Here is a 23,050-nt window from a genome sequence, read left to right as displayed (position 1 = left end):
TCTCCTCCCCAGCAATTATAAGTCTACTAGCTGCATTGCCAGGCGTTGCACGGTCTACCTCAAAAATGTACGTGTTTTCGGCGTTCCAAGCATTTTATACAATTATATAAATTTTCTCGCTTTCATTACATTTCTTATTGCTGCTCCACTCTTATTAGTCAAAGCGCAATGTTATATAGCCTATAGCCTTCTCAATAAATGGACTATTCAACACAAAATGAATTTTTCAGTTCGAACCCGTCGTCCCTGTAGACCAAGAGCTGAGCCCCCAAAACACGGTTTATCTGTTTTATGGCGGGTGGCCGGTTAAAATAATAAAAAAATGTGATTAAAAATTTTGGCTCTAATCCCCCCCCCCTCCGCCCACTATTTTCGGGTCACACGCTGCATGGGTGGATGAAAGGTCAAAATAAAAGAAAAATATTAACATAAGTGAAATGGCTAAAAATTATATAATAACATTAAATTAATAAAAAAAAACCACGTAGCAAATCTCCCCTCCAGCTATGTTGGGGCGAATGTGGGAGCCCCCCCCCCCCCCAGAAGTGAATATCGATTGTTAAAATTTAAAAAAAAAATCACTTTCGTGGGGTTGGGGATGGGGAACTTTACAGGGTATTTGTTTCATTATTTTGATTTCCAAAAAATCTCCCCCCCCCCCCCCAGTAACTATGGGTAAATTTGTCAAAAAAAAAGTTTTTTGTTTCTCTTTATTTGGTTCGAGTCCAGTACTATTCGAATTTTCCCATGACCTCTTAAATTGTAAAAAACAATTGCAATTATTTATTCGGTAAAAAAAACACGTAGAAAATCCCCCCCCCCCAGCTATGTTAGGGCGAACTTGTTGCCCCCCAGGAGTGAATTATCGATTGATTAAATAATAAAAAAAGATTACTTTCGTAGAGAGGAGGGATTTTCTCAGAGTTTACATTTGATTGTAGCAGGAAAAAATATCCCCCCCCCCAAAAAAAATATGTTTTTAATTTAAATTAGAAATTTTGAAATATTTTTCAAAATGAAAGGAAGCAATACAGCGTCCGTACATCTGCTTCTACCATTGTGTGCTCAGCATGAAAAGAATGAAGGGGAAAGTATACGCCTGTGATGATTTCTTCTTGCTGTTTCGAGGGCAGTTTCGTCAGTGATCAACTGTAGCCAACACAGTGAAGTCGTTATATTGGTTTTTCTTTTCGGAGCACGCTGTACCGAATCCTTAAACTGAAAACGTAAAAAAATCCTTTTTTCAAAAATATATTTTGATGTTTTTATATTATGAGTGTTTTAAAGGGTAATTTTAAGTGTAGCCAGCCACCAGATAAAAGATAATTTAGTATATTATCTCCAGAGTATACATTTAATTGCTTTAATTGCAAAAAAAAAAAAAAAAAAAAATCTCCCCCTACCCCAGTAATTATGAGTTTATTTCACAAACAAAAGTGATTTTATGTTAAAATTGCAATAACGACGTTTTTACTTGTAAATGTTAATGCGTTAATCCGATGCGTTAAATGAATTTTTAAAATAATAATTTGGAAATTCATATAGATTTATTTACCTTCAGCATATTGGTTGTGATAGTGTCTATCTAGTTTGATAAAAATGTTCTTGCAATCTCGATGATATAAATCTGCTTCTGTTAAGAACTCGGAAAAATCTAAATCACGGAATTTCAGTTTTCAGTGTTTTCGAATCTTTGAAACTTTTATTCCTTCAAATAAAGTTTCTGTCAAAACATTATCTTTTATCTGGTGGCTGGCTACACTTAAAATTACCCTTTAAAACACTCATAATATAAAAACATCAAAATATATTTTTGAAAAAAGGATTTTTTTACGTTTACAGTTTAAGGATGCGGTACAGCGTGCTCCGAAAAGAAAAACCAACAGCTATAACGACTTCACTGTGTTGGCTACAGTTGATCACTGACGAAACTGCCCTCGAAACAGCAAGAAGAAATCATCACAGGCGTATACTTTCCCCTTCATTCTTTTCATGCTGAGCACACAGTGGTAGAAGCAGATGTACGGACGCTGAATTGCTTCCTTTCATTTTGAAAAATATTTCAAAATTTCTAATTTAAATTAAAAACATTTTTTTTTTGGGGGGGGGGATATTTTTTCCTGCTACAATCAAATGTAAACTCTGAGAAAATCCCTCCTCTCTACGAAAGTAATCTTTTTTTTTTTATTTAATCAATCGATAATTCACTCCTGGGGGGCAACAAGTTCGCCCTAACATAGCTGGGGGGGGGGGGATTTTCTACGTGTTTTTTTTACCGAATAAATAATTGAAATTGTTTTTTACAATTTAAGAGGTCATGGGAAAGTTCAAATAGTACTGGACTCGGACCAAATAAAGAGAAACAAAAAACTTTTTTTTTTTTTGACAAATTTACCCATACTTACTGGGGGGGGAGGAGATTTTTTGGAAATCAAAATAATGAAACAAATACCCTGTAAAGTTCCCCATCCCCAACCCCACGAAAGTGATTTTTTTTTTTTTAATTTTAACAATCGATATTCACTTCTGGGGGGGGGGGGGCTCCCACATTCGCCCCAACATAGCTGGAGGGGAGATTTGCTACGTGGTTTTTTTTAATTAATTTAATGTTATTATATAATTTTTAGCCATTTCACTTATGTTAATATTTTTCTTTTATTTTGACCTTTCATCCACCCATGCAGCGTGTGACCCGAAAATAGTGGGCGGAGGGGGGGGGGGGATTAGAGCCAAAATTTTTAATCACATTTTTTTATTATTTTAACCGGCCACCCGCCATAAAACAGATAAACCGTGTTTTGGGGACTCAGCTCTTGGTCTACAGCGACGACGGGTTCGAACTGAAAAATTCATTTTATGTTGAATAGTCCATTTATTGAGAAGGCTATAGGCTATATAACATTGCGCTTTGACTAATAAGAGTGGAGCAGCAATAAGAAATGTAATGAAAGCGAGAAAATTTATATAATTGTATAAAATGCTTGGAACGCCGAATATACGTACATTTTTGAGGTAGACCGTGCAACGCCTGGCAATGCAGCTAGTAGACTTATAATTGCTGGGGAGGAGATATTTTGTTTTGCAATTAAATGTATACTCTGTAAAATTCCCTCCACGAAAGTGATCATTTATTTTTAATTTAATCAATCGACAATTCACCCCTGGGGGGGGCACCACGTTGTAAAACTGCGCACCGCGTAGCAACCCCTTCCATAGGTGTGGGGGGGGGGGGATTGCTACGAGTTTTTTTTAATGAAAAAACGTTCAAACTTTGGGGGGTTTTTTTGCAACTTAAACAGTCATGCGTAAGTTCGAATAATACTCGACTTGAACCAAATAAAGAGGAACAAAAAAAATTTTTTTTGACAAATTGACCCATAGTTACTGGGGGGGAATTTTTTTTGGCAATCAAAATAATGAAACTAATACCCTGTAAAATTCCCCCCCACGAAAGTGATCATTTTTTTTAAGTTTAATAATCGATACTTTACCCCTGGGGGGCACCACGTTCGCCCCAACATAGCTGGGGGGGAAATTAGCTACGGGTTTTTTTCTTATTAATTTAATGCTATTATATAGTTTTTAGCCATTTAACTCATCACTTTGATATTTTTCATTTTTTTGACCTTTCATCCACCCACGCAGCCGTGTGACCCAAAATTAGTGGGGGGGATTCGAGCCAAAGTTTTAAATTGCATTTTTTTATTATTTTAACCGGCCACAAGCCATAAAAGAGATAAATCGTGTTTTGGGGGGTCAGCTCTTGGTCTATCATGACATTGCTAGAGATTATTTAATTCTTAGTCATGTTACTGGGCTGACCAATCACAAAGACAACAGAAATCCTTACGCCAGACTGTGATTGAAATGAGATCAATAAACGATCTTCTTTATTGCTCAAAAATAAGTTAATGAAAATCCGGTATCTGAAATAAAATTATCAGTCTCAAGTTGAAAGCATGTAAGGGCTAAAAATTCAGGGCAGGACGGCCGGGTTCCCACTCATATTAATCGCATCCTTCCAGGAACATAGTTTGGACACTTTTCACTCCAGGGTCCCCGTACCTACCACTATTTGTGGTTTAATCAGTTGGATAGGACCCTGAAGACAGCTCTTATTTTAGTTCCAGATCAGAAGCCCAGCATTCCCTGGGAAAGCAACCCCAGAGGTATCGTTTCACTTCGAGAACTTTGTGACCACGAGCATATTTAACGAACCCTAGTCACCATTAATGAAGACGGTGGATCTTCGATAGGCTAGAATCGAGCCCGGGACCCACCGGTCACAAGCCCGATGTCTTACCGATCAGGCCACCACGGCCTATAGTTTGGACAGGAGACCCCCTTTCCGGAGAAGATGAGGAAAACTTCAAAAAAAAAAAAAAAAAAAAATAGTTTTCAGGTGGTGTTGTCTACAAACTCGATCAAGGATGGGAAGGAAGAATCATGAAATCTTGAAGAAATTGTGTATGAAAAATAGCGCGACATGTGACAAAGGGTGAGGGGTAAGGTGAAGTGTGAAACTTTGTAACAAGGGGGAGGCTTAAAATGTTGACCAAAAAACGTGATATCATTTATGAACATCCTCTATGGGGTCTTATAAACGTTATCGGTGATTGATTCAGTGCATCTCAAATAGAGAAGTTTATTCCCGTAAAAAAAAAAAAAAAAATTCTCCCAAGTGTGTTCTTTTCAGTTTTCAACTTCTATAATGACAAACTGCATTTTTTTTTTTTTTTTTTTTTTTTGTATGCTAAGGAATAAGAAATCGCATTTCCCAAGTCAAGCTCTAAAAAGTGGATGAATATATTCGATACCTATTATTTTGAGTCGATTTTGTTCTTATGAGCATTAATCATAAATTGAGATTTGGCGCGGGTGTGTGCCAATCAAAAATAAATGATTCATTTAGTTTTTTTCCCCCACCCCAGGTTATTGTGGAGAAAGCAGATGGAGAAAAGAATCTCCCGGACTTAGACCGGTCCAAATTTCTCGTCCCGGACGATATGACAATGTCCCAATTCGTTGGTATCGTCAGGTAAGAATTTTTGACTCTGAAATATTCAGTTCAAACAGTGAAATCTACAGAGAAGTCTATCAAATGATTCTTTATATATTAATAGGCAAGCCGTTTTCTTTCTGTACCGATTTCTCTTCTGTTTGTGAACAGATTTCCTCCATTTTTTTTTTTTTTGTTTAGTAGCTATTTCCGAGTTTAAGTGTCATCAACAAAAATTTTTGAAATCGAACGCTTATTAACGAAGATTAAAAACGCATTTTCGCCCTCCGTTCGAAAGAGCCCTTTCGTAAAGGGCTCTTTCTACGCGAACGGATGGTCCATTCTTTTCGAATTTGATATGGTTGGAAAGGTCTTTAAAAAATACTCCTAATGAAGAAATTGTCTGGCCGCCCAAGGTCCAATAACCTAAATCCACTGGAAAAAAAGTTATAAGCGTTTTTTAGTCAGCGAAACTCAAAAATTTTGATTTTATCTCTTTTCCATTGTTGAAATTCATTGTTGGAAGCGTGAAACATTAAGTTTTAATTCATTTTTTAAACCGCTTTTTCTACACGAAAAATGCATTTTAATGCTTCTAGCTCGTGAAAAATACTTTGAAATACGTTTTACCCGGTTTTACCGTGCGAAAACGCCAACCCTCTAGAAGCGCTATAAAAAGCGCTAGAAGCAATTAAAAGTTGGTGAAATGGGGTTGTTTCCTTCAGTCAAAAGTAGTACTTTTTGTCACTGTAATTGACAGAATAAGCAAAAAAAAAAAAAAAAAAAGGACCCAGAAAATACTTTTTCCAACAGTTATTTTATAATTATTTTTTTAAAATGTCTGATTTTTGAAACAAGGCATGGTCTTGATGACGTCACAAATGATGCACTTTGCCCCATCTTTCTACCGCGATTCCACATTATGATAATCAAGAAGCAAATTAAAATTGCGCTCTACGTTTGCTATCAACCATATTGTTGCCAATACACGTGAGTAAAGATGCGAATTAAATATTTTGCTCTGTGAATGGCAACACAGAATAGTATTTCATCATTTGTGATGTCATCGGACAGAAGCATAAACATTGAAAGCGCGCAGATTCAAGTAATTTTTTAAAAACATTAAACTTAAACAAATTATTTAAAAAGTGGTCAGATCCTATGTTTTTAAGCACGCACTTTCAGAAAAAAATCTTTTTAAAATTTTTGAAAAGACCCCATTTATTTTTATTTGCTTTTTCACGCGACATGGTTAGCGTGAAGAAATTGCTAGATGATATTACGTGTTGCCATTTCTTGCTTGAGTATTAAGAAATGAAATTCGTTTATATAAAGGTTTCACGCATAAAGTGAGTTTTGCAGTATCATTTCATTCAGTAAGATTTTGGTTTTTCTGGGAATTTGGCGATTTTTATCCATTGGCATCAAATTTTTGGCAGCAATGACAGGGCTACAACTGTTTTTCCTTTGCATACGCAAACAAATAGTAGGGAAATATCTATTTGCACAGAGTTATCGCAAAGCAGAGTGCTGTTCAAGAATGAAGTCACGTTTTAAGGTGGGATTCATGAAATTGTAAGTTTGTGACAAGGGGAAGGGAAGTTTGTGACAATGGGAAGGAGAGAGAGAGAGACATACAGTGGAAGAATGTGCAATCGCAAGTTTTTTTTTACTGAAAATGGCATTTGTCACGCTGTTTTTCATAAACAAAGAGAGGAGGGATATGATTAAGTGTGAAACTTTGTGACAAAGGGAGGAAGAGGGTCAAATATGTCAAAAAAAAAGTGACATTACCTATGCACAGCCCTTAACCATTAAAAAATCACAAAGACAAATTTTTTAAAATTGTACTGTTATTGCGACGTCCAGTGTTTTCGAATGGACAATTTTTAATGCAGCAAGTAGGGTTGGTTCATTTGACCATTTGAAACTTTATACCTCTAATGCCAAAGATCAAGGTAACTTAATCAATGATAGTCGACTTTTTATAAGAAGTTTTTTTATACAGAAGTTTTACGTATAAACTGAGTTTTGTGGTATCATTTCATGCGAGAATATTTCGATTATTGGGAAATAGGCGATGTTTATCCATTGGCGTCAATTTTTCGGAACGAATGCCAGTGCGAGAAATGTTTTACCTTCGCACACGTAAACAAAGAATAGAGAAATATACATTTGCTTAGGGTTATCACAAGGGATCATATGTTATCCGAAATGAAATTATTCCCGCCAAGAATTTGACGACCACGCCAATTTCCCAATCATCAAAATATCCCCTTTCATTCATTTATCTTGAGGTTAAGATACAAAAAGCTTTGATTGTATTTTTTATTTATTTATTTATTTATTGGCGCAAAAGCGTTATTAATAGGCTATGTTACACCACGTTCAGAAAGTAAAATCGGAATAAATTATTACTGTTTGGTATTGTAAGTCCATGCAGAAATTATATGTTCCCAGATGTACACTAAGCAAATGTGTAAGAGCAAAAATAAAACTGTTAGAAACAGGGAAAATTATATGTAAGTTTTCTCAAATATTCAGTAATGATTATGGTCAAATTTCGAACGCTGGGCGAACCCTACACTGTAAAAAAAAATCCGGAAACGTTTCTGAGTATATCGTGCAGCTGCGATTCATGAAATTTTCAAAAACGTTTCTGAGTATTTCGGAATTCTCTTTCTGTAATGTCTAGAAACGTGTCTGAGTATTTCGGAATCCTCTTTCAATGTTTCTGAGTATTTTGGAATACTCTTTCTGTAATTTTCAGAAACGTTTCTGAGTATTTCGGAATCCTCTTTCCGTAATTTCTAGAAATGTTTCTGAGTATTCTGTGCAGCTGTGGTTCATGAAAGTTTCGAAAATGTTTCCGAGTATTTCGGAACTCTCCAAACAATTTTCAAAAAAGTTTCCGAGAATTTCGGAATCCTTTTTCCGTGATTTTTTCTAAAATATAATTTTTTACTATAGTATTGCATACCATATCAGTTTCAGTTCTTTCATATCTAACAGCAATGAAACAAGCAATTTTAGAATCATTCGTGGATTTTTTTTTTCTGAATTTCTAATGACAAATAGCATGGTTAACAGCATAACATATGCACAGTTATAAATTTTTGAAAATTTATGAAATAATATAGTAGTTTCATTCCTAATCACAAAATCGTCAGGGGAGGGGAGGGGGGGGGGGGGTACTTTCTCAAAAGTGGGATTGTTTGTTAAGCAATCTTAAACTTCAGTTTTTCTCTCAATATTTTCAAGACAAAATTATCAACATATTTGTATTTTTAATGCAGAACTTAAAAACATATCTTGTATCGAACTTGATAGCTTTTATTTTCGGATAAAATTTGACAGAACTTACCTTCCCTTCGCGTCATGTCTATTTCTCTGACGAACAAAGTGTACCGAAAAGTGCAACAGAGAAATTGGTGAATTTAAATATGACACCAAGTCCTCCTGTTGGAACCATTCGGGTTGATTCTTCTGTTCTTCCCCTTTTCCAGTTCATCACAAATATAAATACTTAATTAAAATAGGTTACTGATTTTATTTTTACAATGTGCGCAAGATTTTATTTATTAAAACACTGAATTCTATTGCATGATTACGCCATCTCATATATACGAGATTCCCCCCCCCCCACCATAAGAGTGATGGTGAACCCATAAAATGCTATAAAGCGCCCCCCTTTTAAAAAAAAAAGCAATCCCTGAAAATGTCAATGGCAGTCTGCGTGGTGAACGCCCCTCGTCTTCTCCCCACATGTACATTGAAAATAATAACATAGTATTTAAAAAATGATCACTTTTAAAACAATGACATGAAATAATATTTCTTTTTATTTCGGCTTGTAAATACAGCTGTTCCATTTTTCCCACCAACTCATTCCTCCTGACTATCCTATATTAAACTAGTATATCCACGAAGGAAATGTTATTTAACGAACAACTAATGTCAAGGAATTTTTTATTGTCAACCACATTTAACAAAATGAATAAGCACATGAATTAATTGCATAACTATGTTGCTTTCTAAGAGATAACTGGGCCATTTTCTAATGGTATAAATATTTTTAAATAAATGAATAAATTATAATAAAAAAAGATAAATAATACTGGCACATTTTTTGTGAAGCATATTACAATACTAAAAAACATTTGCATTACCATACTTTTAATGAATTAAACAATTGATTTTTTTTGAACCAATGTATGTATATCCAAGTATTTCGAAATAACTTTTCTGCGATTGCTTTTCAAATATTAATCTTATTTCTTTTGCGTAATTAATCAGTTTCAATTGGTTACAACAAATAGTACACTGCGCACATAGGTATGTAGGATAACTTTAAATTAATTCGATAAACCCAAAAACAGTTACAATTGGAGCCTTATCAAATGCAAATCAACAAAAATATAAATGTATACAACAACATGCTTTAAAATATTCATTAATACTTATTAGTGAACATGAGCGGAAGAAAATCTAAGTAACTCCATTAAAACTGGATAAGTAATCCAAAGGGTTTCGTTTCATTAAGTATAAAAACGGGTGTTGAAACTATTCACGCTTGAACACACAATATATATGTAATCATGGTCGCACCGGAAATTGTAAAGAAGCAAATCGTTATTAACTAACTTAATAACTGCGTACATCGTCTAAAAAATCAAGGGCAGCCCAATATGCAAAGGCGTAAAATTAGTTTCGACACAATTTACTACTCTCTAGACATGAAATAACAAGTAATCCAATGCTAAACAGTTGCTGACTGCAGCAACCATAGATAAGGAAAAAAATAAGCTCTCGTTATTTCTGACTCACTGGCGCCAGTGCTGGAAGGATAAAATACGTTTCGAAGCATTGCGCCTCACTTCCGCTTCTAGATTTTTGAAATAACAGAAAGCTTTCTGAATAATGAGGAGTTTGCTATTGGATGAAGGATTCTTATTATTTCGGAAACGTTTCCGATATACCTAGAAACGTTTCCGAAATTTGTTGCAGTGTAGTAAGGAATAAATGAATCAACGCATTGAGAGCTGGTACCGATTTTGGGCGTTCCTCATCCTTATATTAGAATCAGTTTTGTTGAAAAGTAAATGCTCTCAGCCGTCACTTTCTTTTTTAAACTTCCTTGAAGATCCCTAAAAATATTATGAAGTGGTACAGTGTGGCTTAGGTAACTTGATGCTTGACCTTAGAAAAGCTCAGTTATGTTTGGGTTGAAAGAGGAGACATTCTTAGATTGGAACAACGCCAAGAACCGTTATCGCAACACAAACCGACTACCTTCACCCCTATTTCAACAGTAGGGGCAAGAAGGACGGATACAAGGTAGGGGCGCGGGGGTCGATCGCCCCTCCGCTAAGGGGCTCGAACCCTGCACCGGGAATTTTTCCGAATCGGAGTCCTTAAATGAAAGTATAGGCCCTTTTTGATGATAAGAAAAGGATTAGGATTTGAACCTCTCTGCCAGAAACGTTTCGAAATTGTTACCGTTACACTTGAATTCTGATGAGAAGTCGTTGAAATTTCACGTTACATTGTAATATTATTAGGCAGTATAGTAAATTATAGAATGCTTGTGGTGCTATGAAATAAAAATGAGGATTTTTGTAATTTTTCTTCTGGTTCGGAGTTGCGCAACTTTTATTACCATTTTTAAAAATTAACCCACTTCTGACATGGTTCAAAGTGATCGAATCATGTGCAACATTTGACGAATTAGGAAATTTTTGGGGTGTCACAGTGACCGAGTGACCTCCCGTTGGGCCTCCCAGTATACAACAGTATGAACTTTCTTTTTTTTCCTCGAAAACTTCGTAAAATTAATCCTTTATTTTGGCCAATGCAACTAGTTTGTTGACATCCTGTATGATAATGAAATGCGGTTGCATTTTATCAACGAGTCAACAATAAATAAAACCTTAGAGTATGAATTAAAATGGAGGGAGAAAGTCCAATCATTAGCTTACCAAAGCTGACCCAAAGACCACAAGTCATGTGACTCAACAGCGACGAATGATCGACACGATTTGCATGAAACAAGCGAAAGAAACCCGATTTCTTCCAATGCTTTGCTTTAAAACTCATCACGTGACTTGGGGTCTCGGTTTCATGAATGAAATATCTCTCCTCAATGGATAAAATCATAAGTACCTATCACTATCAGCAGCGAGAATTAACTTCCGGAGGGTGCAACAGTGCTTGCATGCAGTGGCGCAGCCAGAAATTTTTTCTGGGAGGGGTTTTCAAAATGGAAAATTTTTGCTTTCTTTCCCATTCATTTACAATGCGTAATTATTCAATATCAAAGAATTTCTACAGATCAGAAATTATTCATTCAAAGTAACTGCCTAAAAACAATTAATAATTCGCATTGATATCACTGTAAAACAAAGAAAGTGGGCAAAAGTACAGAATATTTATTATTAGTTTTTCTTTAATCTTATATTCATTTTTTGCATGTTTTTCACGAGATCATTTAAAACCTCCTCCTCGAATACATTCATGTCTTTATGAATGTCAAATGCTAACTAATAACGGTTTCGATATTTTGATGAGAATTGGTTAAGAGCCTCAGAAAATCCGGTGCGGTAGGCTTCCTCTCTCTAGATGTCCCTAAGAAAGATTTGTGCAGTGATGGAAGTGCTGAGGGACCATGATACTCTGTAGAGCTCTATTGACACTATTTTAGCTATCTTATACCTGTGGGACGTGGGGTGCTCATCATGAAATACAAATTTTATATTTAAGAATTGCAAAATAATTTCTGACTGTTTCCCGATCATTAAAAGCAGTAAGATATTTTGTTGAAACCTATTCCGCTTGGAAAAGCTCAAATACTTTGCATTTTTTCCTTGATTTTAACGGAGGAAATGAATGTGCTTGTATTCTGGGAGGGGTTTTAACCCCAAAACCCCTCCCGTGGCTGCGCCACTGCTTGCATGTGAAAAACTACACTGTACTAGGATTGCAATAATGTACAAACCAAGGCCTCTTGGGGGAGGGTGTGTTTCAATCCCCCCCCCCCCCCGCGCTACTGGACCCATTAATCAACTGCAAATATACTAAATTTGAATGACCCTTGCAACGATTCTATCTTCAGTTAAATAACCTTCGGTTACCATTGCCGTTCGCATATTAGTAACTATAAATACTTTCGTCATAACTTTGAGCTTTTCTCCACGTAATGAGCATCTGTGTATCGCTGCGTATTTGAATTTCCAAGCGTTCTTACTAAATGCGTTGAATTATAATAAACTCGTTAAAAGCTTTTTCTCCAAGCGAGTTCTGGAAATGAGAGTAAATGTTTTTCAACTATGCTGAAATATTTGTTTTCTGTTGAAACACATTCATTTTACTAAATACTTCCATTAATTTCACGTGATTTAATGTGAACGATCGCCATCATAACAACCGCGCAGTCTGCCGTTTATCTTTCAGAAAATTGTCCGTGATGTTTCCTATTTGCCTTTCGTGACTCACAGGGCAGCAGGTGATCTCACGTAGTTCCGTACTCTACTGACAGTTGTACTTCACCATCCATGTCTCAGCTGATGACGTCAGCGTTCGGCAGACCATATTCACGAGAAAAGAAAGAAACTGTTGTGTTTGTTGAATCAGACATGTGTTAAGTTTCCTTTTCAGGGTCACGTGTGTGTCGAATGACATGTCGACGAATCATAAGAAACATTTGATATACCTCAGCAGCATGTACACAACGCAGGTGACACGTGAACGTGCTATGGACTTAGGGTTCGCTGAAAGGCATTACGATGGAAAACGTTTAACACGTAGCTGAAAAGACCGAAAAAAAAATTTCATGTTAACCGAATTTCGTGTTGAAAAATTTATATTTAAGTGCGCAGCATTTACAGTCCGGATCGCTATACCAGTTTCCGTAAACCGATTTTTCATGTTAAGCGTTTTCGTTTTAAACGTATTTCACTGTATTTGAGTAATCTTCGATGCAGGGCCCAGATTTGCGTATCAGCAGACCCTGCAGTGCGGAGGGGGGGGGGAGCACGTCCTAAAGGGGTCCAAGAAATTGAAAAAAAAAAATTATAAAAGCTTGCCCAAAAACTTATTAACGTCGCAAAAAATACACTGCAGTCCTCTGGGGAGAGGTCCACAGATTTTGTTATGTGGGGGGGGGGGGGGCAAAAATTATAGATCCGGGATCCCGGCCTGCTTCGATGCCTTTTTAAAGCATAAAAATCTGTTTAGGAGAAGTTGAATCTTGCTACCATAAGTAAGAGGGAAATTATATTTTTTCCCTAACTGGGAATCGAGGTAATGATTTGTGGTGAGGGCTAAGTTGTACTGTAAATCTTCTGCTGTAGCAAAAACTTCTTCAATATGGATTAAAGATGTATGAAATGTCAGTCATTGTACTCGCTGCATAATAAAAAATTATCTACAAAATAAAATTTCGTACAAAGGTAAAGCGCTCTAAAGGTGCCACCCCAAAAACAGTTCTTAAAACTGGCATCTTTAAATTAAAAAAAAAAAACTTAAAGAAATATCAATATTCTAAAACTATTTACAATGCGATTTTCTTTCTTAAGAAGAAAAAAAAACTAAGTTTATTTTCGAAATTAGTAATGCTTTAAATATTTTTTTTAATTCAAGTTGCCACCTTTAAGAATTGTTTGTCGGGCGGCAGCATAAAGGAACTTTACCTAGTTACTAACAAAAAGGTATGTTAAATCTTTTGAATGCATCAATTCAATAGTTTACAATTTTAAAGAGCCTGCGTACATTTCATATTTTGGGAGAGAGTTTGCATTGTAACATCACTCTCTCACTAGCGTAGCGAAGACAAATTGTTTTTCTAGCATCGACAATATACTAGCGGAGAAACAACTTTTACAGAATTCATTCGCACCTGTTATTCTCAATCGCAGCTTCAGCGGCCCGACACCGGTCACAGAAAATTTTGACCGGTCCTCAGATTTATACTTTACACAGGTAAAATAAAAAGGGCACATCTACAATGATTGTCTATTTAGACATGTGCCTCTCTTTCAGATTGTGCTGACTTGCTCGCGTTAAAAACGTTTTCACACTAAAAAAAAAGAGAGAGAAAACGATATATTAAATTTTGATTTCTATGTAATGACATTTTCCACCACGTAAAACATTTTTGCGTTGTTGAATCGGTCCACATGTTCATAAAAGATGATGTAAACAGTTTTCTAATTATAGCAGTATCGATATAATAAGCAAGTAAAATAATAATGCTAACAAATAGAGGGTGGATTTTTATCAATTTGCCTGAAAAGCAGTTGCTAAATCAAATACATGGAAGAAAAGGATACACGTGACTGAATTTTGGCGCTGACTACAGATCCCGCGGGTTTCGGAATTGAAAACCCTACGTCACTTCCATTGCATTACTAATGTTTTATGTTGAAATTTCTAATTCATCAGGGCAAAATCAGCAAAACTTTAAAAATATTTCATTAACAAGACCCTCTAAAATTTAGGGAATTAGAACTGTGACCTGCGCTCCCGTTCAGTGGTCAGGCCCTAAGTTTTAGTAACATCTGTAGATCTTTACCACTATTATCAAAAATAAACAGTAAAAATTTGGATAAGAAAATGAATGGTTTGATTGCGATGGCGTTGGGGTTTCCAAAATAAGAAACTCTTAGTGAGACAAGTGAGATAACCTTTCTATTTATTCAAGTCTTCCAAGATCTCGTCTTGAACGTTTAGACATTTCGAGATATTGAGGACAATTGACAGATATTGATTTTTCTCTCGAGTGGGCGATTGAGAAAGTGTTTACATAATTCAACAATCTCCTTTATCACTCACAACATAATGTTTTCTCCTTTTAAATAAGGCACTCGAGATAACCTAGGGTAAAAGTTTCAGTCGTAAATGAGTATAAGAATTATTTTTATTTACAATGTCATGATTTTTAAAGTGTAAACGAAGAATTTTTATACACTTAATAGTATGTATACACTTTAAGGCAAATAGAACAAGTGCGGTAGACTGACCAGTGAATGATAAGCTTGTAATTTTTCTTAAAATATTAAAATTTCAACAGTTTTTTTTTAGATAGAACGCTGAGACATAAGTTCCTTCTTTACTAATCGTTTCCTAAAAGTAATTGACTAGAAAATACTGTGTTTGTTTGCTCGACGACTGGTTGGGGCGTTTGTTCATTCACCGGGTCGATGCGTTTATTATTTTTTTTCCCATTTCAACACCACAAAACACCCGACTCAAAGCCATAAAAGTCCTCCTAATCTTTCAAAAATGATTTAATAAATAAATTAAAATGCTTTTGCTACCGAATAGCAAATAAAGGGATGCGAGTAGAAAGATAATAGTTCATTAAATAAAAGATTTCGGAGTTACATTTTTTTTTTGTTCATTTGTTTTTATTTCATCAAGTTTAAAGTCACCAATTTTTACCCGCGTTACCATCAATATTTTCCCTTTTATAACTTAGCGACTATGATCTTCCTTGTCTGAATAATATTAGAATAAAATACTGTTTGTAATAATCTACCAGTTCCCATGATAATTAGAAGCATGAGTTTGGCAGGAAAAAGGGATTTACCTTTTTCCCCGTGGCACTTCAAATGCTAGTTTTAACGGGGATGGTATGAATTTTTGAAAATGAAACTACGTTTTATGAATTTTGAAAATGAAGTGTTCATTTACTGGTCAGACTACACTACTCAACATGCGGCCTGCGGACTGTATGTGGGCAGCTTAGCTTTTGTGAATGAGCGTTTGTAAAACAGTAATTATGATTCACAAAGAAGGAAAACAGTTGGGAGATCAGGAATCAAGGAGAATTAGCTCCTAATGTCGTCTTATGTACGTGGTGAGACCCAAAAGAAACTATAATTACTTTTTTAAAGCCATCTATTTTCCTTTTTTTTTTACGAAACAACCTTATCCCCTTCAAAATACCGCTCGTTACAACTAATACATTTATCTCACCAGTGCTTCTAATGTTCGAAACAATTTTTGAAGTCATCTTTAGAAAGCAGAAAACCTTTTTTTTTTCTCAAATCTTTTGTTAAAATTCGCTGATCCAGGCTTCGAATAGAAAGCAAAACTTATCACCTGCGTGTTGTTTATTTAAACTTGTCATGAAAATGAAGCATAAACAAAACCCTTCAAAACAATCACTTCAACTGAGGTGAGGAAAAGTGGTCGACAATAGGGAAGTTGCAACCTATTAAATGTTCATATTTTGGCTATTGGATATTGTTAATTGACCCTCAAAACTAAAAAATTCACCATCACCGAATTTTAAAACACCGGGATTGATTTTTAATGAATTTTTAAAAATCCACGCGCAAAAGTGCGCTCTTCTGAAACGTCATGAGCTTACGTCACAGGGCACTAATGGGCAGCCTTCCGCCGAAGATCCCTTGTTTTCGCTAGGGACATTTTGAGCGCGCTGATATTTTTATTTTTTAGAAAGTCAATAATCCTTTTGTACACACTATGGAAGCCGAATTCGTTAAAGCATTATCTAAATAATCTTCCTCAAGTAACATCAATGATTATATTCGAATATTTCCGAGAGGATGAGAGGTTTAATGTTCCAGAAACGCGAAGAGTTAAATGCAAGGAGATAAGCCTTTTACGTTTCGTCTTCGAAATCGAATGCACGTCCTTCGGTTTCTCCCCTATCGGAAGCGCGCATGACGTCACTTCCTATGCCATTTGACGTCACAAGCGCTTGAACTTTAAAAATTAATATAAAAAAACTACTTGCCCACAGCAATGCTATTCCTGTTATTTTTGGACCCCCTCCCCTCGTATTTATTAGATTTGCAGCCCTTTCTGTCTATTTTTTTTTTTTTTTCGGCTACTCTTTATTTTGCCTACCGTCTTTTCCTGTATTTTTCTTTTATGTGCTGGTCGAAACTCGCGGTAATTAAAAACGTATCAGGATCTATGAAAGAAGTCTCGACTCAATCCGACCCGACTGATAGTGTTCGTACTCGTCTTCGCAGGAGTCGTCTGAGATTGAAGCAGAACCAAGCCTTCTACCTGATGGTGAAGAATCGCTGCTTGACCACGCTGTCCCGGAACATGGCCGAAGTCTACTGGGAACATAAGGATCTCGACGGATTCCTCTACACCACCTACACGGCACAAGAGATGTACGGAGGCTGCTGCACGTGTATCAAAGAACAAGTCCTCGAAAGAGGTGGGTCGAGCAATCGGAGGAACGTTTTGAAATTAATTATTTTTGGCGAATTTTTGAAAGTAGCTTTATGTTTGCAAAATTCTGATCGATTAGGGTGTCGAATGGCTTTGATAGCAAGAGACTTGACCTTGAGCGAGCAGCGGTAGAAAGAGGATATATTCTTACATTTTCCCAACGCCAATAACCGTTTTTTAGCTGAGTCTGAGTATATGTCGCAACCTAAATATATATATATATATATATATAATTCATTTGAATGTCATAAAAACTAAAACTGACATAATGAATCACGTTTTAATCATTCTCGTAAGATGACGAATCACAAGAGATCGTTTGCTAATTTGTAACGCTTGTAATTGTTCAGTGTGATTTGTGATATAGATTATTTCGTGAACGATCTCTTACGATTCATGGCTTATCCGAGAATAATTGAGAAAAAGAAGAAATTAAGGAAAATTACTGTAAAAGTTTGCAATGGATTCAATTTATTAGCACAAAAACTTTCAACACACAATAGCAAAGTCGTATGAGAGCGTTTGCCGTAATTCCTTAACAATTTAAGTTATACTTAGGCAGAGGCAAGCTGCGTACCGCAAGGGGGCACAAACCTTGATTCCCAAAGCGCACACAGGTTCAAGGACGCAGAAAAAAGGTCAAATAGGTTTAAGGGTGCAAAAAAAAAAGTTTCACAGGTTCGGGGGCTTAGAAAAAAGACGAAGGCGCGAAGTTTCAAGAGTGCAAAAATAAAAGTCGGGGTGTAAAAAATGAAATTAAGAAAAAAAACGGCCCACCGGCGAGAGAGCGCATCGGCTCGCGGTAGTTAGGTCGATATAAATAAATACACACACACACACATATATATATATATATATATACACATACATATATATATATATATATATATATATATATGTGTGTGTGTGTGTGTGTGTGCCCACCCAGTTAATTTTTGCTGTTTAAATGTAGTTGTGTTTATATTTGTCGATTTTGCATTTGCAATACTTCTTCAAGTTCTTCCATATCTTGTTCAAAATTTTTCTATTTGTTGTTACTTCGTAATTTTACACTTACTTCGTGCACGTCTGGAGGTGGAACACATGCATTACACCAAATATTTAAAATACATTTAATGCTTTAGCCGCAATTATGCGCTGGCTGAGTGTAGAATATATTATTTTTCCTCATATATATATATATATATATATATATACAGTCGAGCCCGCCTAATGGAATGGGCAATTTGCCAGGAAAAAATATTCTAATAAGCGGGATATTCCATTATCCGGGATAAAAATAACACACATCAACGGTGTAGTACATTGGAATTTTATTACATTAAGCGGGATATTCTATAATCCGACCGATATTCCATTAAGCGGGCTCGACTATATATATATATATATATATATATATATATATATATATATATATAGCTTGTATTAACGGACTGAATCTTAGGTTGTTTATCATATGAGTTTATTTCCCTTTTTTTCAGACAAAACTAGCTGTGCTGGAAGTGTGCAATGTGGATTTGCCCAGAATTCCGAATGAATGTGTCTTTTCCTGCCCGACTTGTATATATTTTATACTTCTGTGATATTTTTTGCTCCCTTTCCTTTTTGTGGAGAATAAAAGGCTTTTGAGTTATTTTTTTTACAACGAGTCAGTGTTTTATAGCTTTTTTCTGATTGGAATCTGACTTCATTTCAATACAACGTTATTTTATAGATACAGTGAAACCTCGTCATAAGGTCACCCCCGCATACCTTCTGAGAAGTTCCAATTGACTTAATAGGATATTCTGCTCATTTTGTTACTGTTTATAAGCGGTGATTAAAGTGCGAATAGACGACTCTCCAATTTTCAGAAAAATACCCATGCGTCAAGGTTCGTGATTTTTTTTAATTTAAAACAAATTTAAAAAAAAAAAATGCAATCGAAATTTTTTTTTTTTAATTTCTTTCTAAACAGACTTCTAGTATTTTAATTAGAGCGGTACTTAGTTTTCTAACAGCATACATAATGCGATCCAAAAGTAATGAGCCATACTTTATACTGACGCATGCACACCCTGCAGCTTGTTCCGCTTGATTTCAAAGGTGAGGGGGGGGTTGATATCTTTACAGCGCAACGCAGTTTAGTTGCTTCCCAGCTTTCGGAGCAGCACCATCGGCCTTAACAGTAACCCCTATGCGGTGATTCGTGACACGGAGATAGGAAAAGTTCGTCAGAGCAACGCAAAGAGCTCAAATTATGCTTCCGGTTTCCTTCCCAAACGTTCGCAATGCTTCCACGAGCGCTTGGGACTGAATGTCTGTTCTGTTCACAAGTAGAAAAATCGCACGAGGCCTTTTGTAAGGCCTGGTAGTGGTGACTGACGAAACCATGTCTGGACGCTCGTTCTCGGGCCCGTACTAACGCAAAATTTGCAATGAGTGTGTGAAGTTTTGAACATTGACTGGTGTTTGAGTCTCTACCAAGTAGCAAAAGCCCTGGACTTATCGGAAACGACGGTACAACGCATTGCTACGGAGAAGTTGCACATGCGGAAAGTTCTGCGCGAGTCTTGTGCCGAGAGTTCTGACTGAAGAAGGTCCAAGTCAACGCCCCCGTGGTGCCCTAGCTTTTCTACAGTCAGGACTTGTGGCCTCATGACTTCTTGTTTCCACTATTAAAATCAGCGCTGAAAAGGAAACGTTTCGACTCCATCGAGGACATCCAAACACATATGTCAAGGCAGCCATTGCAGATACCTCGAAACAGGGCTTAAGGGATGCCTTTAAATCCTAGAAAAGCCACATACAGAAGTACATTGTTGCAGGAGGCACCTATTTTTAAGACTAGTATGCAGTTGTACCGATCAGCTCAATAAGTCTGTCTTTTCAAACGAAGGCTCATTACTTTTGGATCGCACCATATATTTCCAATTAAAAAATTTATCAGTAGTTAATTTATAACATACCAATGCATATAAAAATTCATCTCGTGAAATAAAATATGGATTTACCTCAGATAATTTTGGCGAAAACAAATTTTTCCGTTGACCAAATTTATCGAAAATGTTGAAAAAAAAAAAAAAAATCCAAAACTTATACGCATTTGTGGCAAAAAGGAGAGAATTTTTCTATTAATTTTTTACGGGAATTTAGTGCCACCAATAGCCTTTTCCAAGATACCTATCATCTAAAGTGGAAAAAAAAATAATATTCTTACTAATTTTGCTAAAAAGCATTAAAAGACAGCATTTAGTCAAAACTTCAAACCAATTGCAGCAGATCAAGAAATTATCCAAAAGAAAAAAACGACTTTAAATGCGCACTTAGCTCCATCAATGCAGGGCTGCGCCGTCCCTATGTGCAAGGTCGTGCGGCACACGACGGCGTTAGAATCAAGAAGGCCCCGAGCACTACCAATCAAAAATGCTCCAAATCGGGGGGGGGGGGGCATCTTCACCCAAATAAAATAAAAAAATAACTTTTCATTACATCAAAGAATGGCTATAAAACCATACTGTTCATTGAAACAAACAATCCGTCGCGCTGCCCATCTAACAGAACAAATTATTGCCTTGTTGTGTCTAAACATGTTATTAAAAAACGCAACCTTTTGCACTGAAAAAACGATGCGAATTACTGCACACATTAGCAGTCTTCCTAAGAAATGGAGCCGTGAATGCTATTTCATTTCGGTATGTCTATAGTACACAAAGTCGAGCAAGAATTCCCTATTTTGTTCTTGCAGTGACTATGTTGTATTACAATTTCTGCATTATGTATTTTCGTAATTTTAACTTTCGTTGATGTTAATTCGATTGCTTCATGTTTTCATACATTAAGAAAAATGGTAAGCACATTTGCATAACTTAGCAGAACAATTTGCAAACTTGTACATAGTATTTATATATTGTGGAGTTGATAATAATTTGGTTAACTTTTTAGTTTCGAAAAGTAATCAGACTATAATTACTCGATCCCCCCCCTCCCACTTTCTTCCTTTCTTCAACCATTTGTGCATTAAATTAAAAAAAAGCTCTCAGACCCCGAAGAGTTCCTATTTTTCCTACTTTTTAGAGCTCTCTCCTTATTTTCCTACTTTTTCCTTTTTTTTCCTACTTTTTCTTTCTTTAGTATAGCACTTCTAATTGTGCATTTTTTCTTATTTTTACGATGCCGCACCGATAATTTTCTGCATGTTTCATTTTTAAAAAGCAGAATTCGCTTGTTTCTTCTAAGTTTTTAATTCACTGACTACAGTAATTTCTGGAAGGAACACTGCGGCGTCCGCGTGTTTAAAAGTTAAATATTCGTAAGTGACTTTTTTTTTTTTTTGCCGTTGCGGCGTTTATGATCGAATTTTCTATTTATCGTCCCGACTTCAGTCCTACTGTTTTAACGAAACAATAAAGAAACAGATACTGGCCCAATATGATTCAATTATATATTATTTACCCCCTCAATTAGAAGCTTTAATTAAAGTAAACGGCCGACTGTCCAAAAAGTGCGGGAAAAGCCGAATTTCCTATTTGTCAATTTTTTTGTATAGTTGATTACAAGTGAAATGGAGCTCTATTTAAACAGAAAGGAAATGAAAAACCATTAAAGGAACGTAAGGAAGCAAAAAATGAAAAACCTCTACATTGTACATATTTTATTGATGTTAGTATAGAATAAAAGGCACAGATAACAGAAATTCGCAAAAACGGATCACTTCAAAAATAATCGCGGAAACAAACTTTTTTCATACATAAATATGATTATTGTTCATTATAAATCGTAAACATGATTATAAAATTTATAAAATTTCGTTTTCTTTCCTTGAAAAAAGTGTATTTGCAAAAAAAAAAAAAAAAAAAAAAAAAAAAAAAACACACACACACACACGGCAAAACCTATGTGGGCAAAACGTTCCCGATTTTTGGAGAAATACCGGAAATCAATTTAAATGCGAGATTCCGTTTTTATTTCTTAACATTTTTAAAAGTTTAAGATAGAACCACAAGCAAATATGTACTCTATTTTTTTTCTTTTTAATGGGTATTTTCTACTCTGATGTATCATCAATATCGAGGAGTTGCTCATAATTTTTTATGTGCTGCATTTATGGCAATGTAGCATTTCGGAACATATAATTTTTTTGACAGACTCTTACTATTTTCGGGGTGCGGCAATTATACCGATGCGGCGTATCTACTGTAAGTTATTGTACTTAGGGCGCTTGATCAAAGGGGGGGATGGAAGAGATATATGCTGGCATTTGATACCAGGTGCTCCCCCTCACTCTCAATTTCGTGAACAATTTCCGAATAAATACTTTTGTCGTATGATGAGGATCAAATGAAACTACATATCTTCACTTTTTCACAGAGAAACATAAGTAACTGATCTTTGGCTTTGATAAAAATGTTGCGTTTACCCTGCATGTATTTTTCCTTTTTTTTTTCAGTGACAAATTTTGGAACAAGAAAGAGATAAAAATCATCAAACCAATAAAACAAAGTCAGACCAAACAACGTAAGTAGAAGCACAAATTTGTAAATTACAGCAGACACGTGTTTCGGCGTTACAGGGAACGCCTTTTTCATGTAAAAAATAATGAGCATATGGATGAAAAGACATCCGACAAAAGCTTGGCTTTTGTCGCCTGTAACGCCGAAACACGTGTCTGCTGTAATTTACAAATTTGTGCTTCTACTTACGTTGTTTGGTCTGACTTTACTATTCAGCACAAAGGTATTTATTTATCTTATCAATAAAACAATATTCGTTTTTATTGCTTGATTCAAATTAAAACTGACCCGTCATTCTGATTTTCTCCTAGTGGTGGCTAGCAAAGGATGTATACTGAATGCAAAT

The 23,050-nt window shown here is 35.7% G+C and overlaps 1 protein-coding gene across 1 annotated transcript in view; it reads left to right on the top strand.

Annotated features, from left to right (window-relative positions):
- Positions 1-18,839, top strand: part of LOC129226127 (microtubule-associated proteins 1A/1B light chain 3A-like) — a 46,203-nt gene extending 27,364 nt beyond the window's left edge. The window contains exons 3-5 of the mRNA XM_054860724.1: positions 4,932-5,038; positions 17,002-17,198; positions 18,694-18,839. Coding sequence (XP_054716699.1) covers positions 4,932-5,038; positions 17,002-17,198; positions 18,694-18,749 — 360 coding nt within the window. The 3' untranslated portion in view covers positions 18,750-18,839. The remainder of the gene's footprint in view (positions 1-4,931; positions 5,039-17,001; positions 17,199-18,693) is intronic.
- Positions 18,840-23,050: the final 4,211 nt, after the last annotated feature.

This window comes from Uloborus diversus, chromosome 7 (genome assembly GCF_026930045.1).
Source record: "Uloborus diversus isolate 005 chromosome 7, Udiv.v.3.1, whole genome shotgun sequence".
Taxonomy (NCBI): Eukaryota; Metazoa; Arthropoda; class Arachnida; order Araneae; family Uloboridae; genus Uloborus; species Uloborus diversus.
This window is presented reverse-complemented; position numbering and strand designations above follow the sequence as displayed.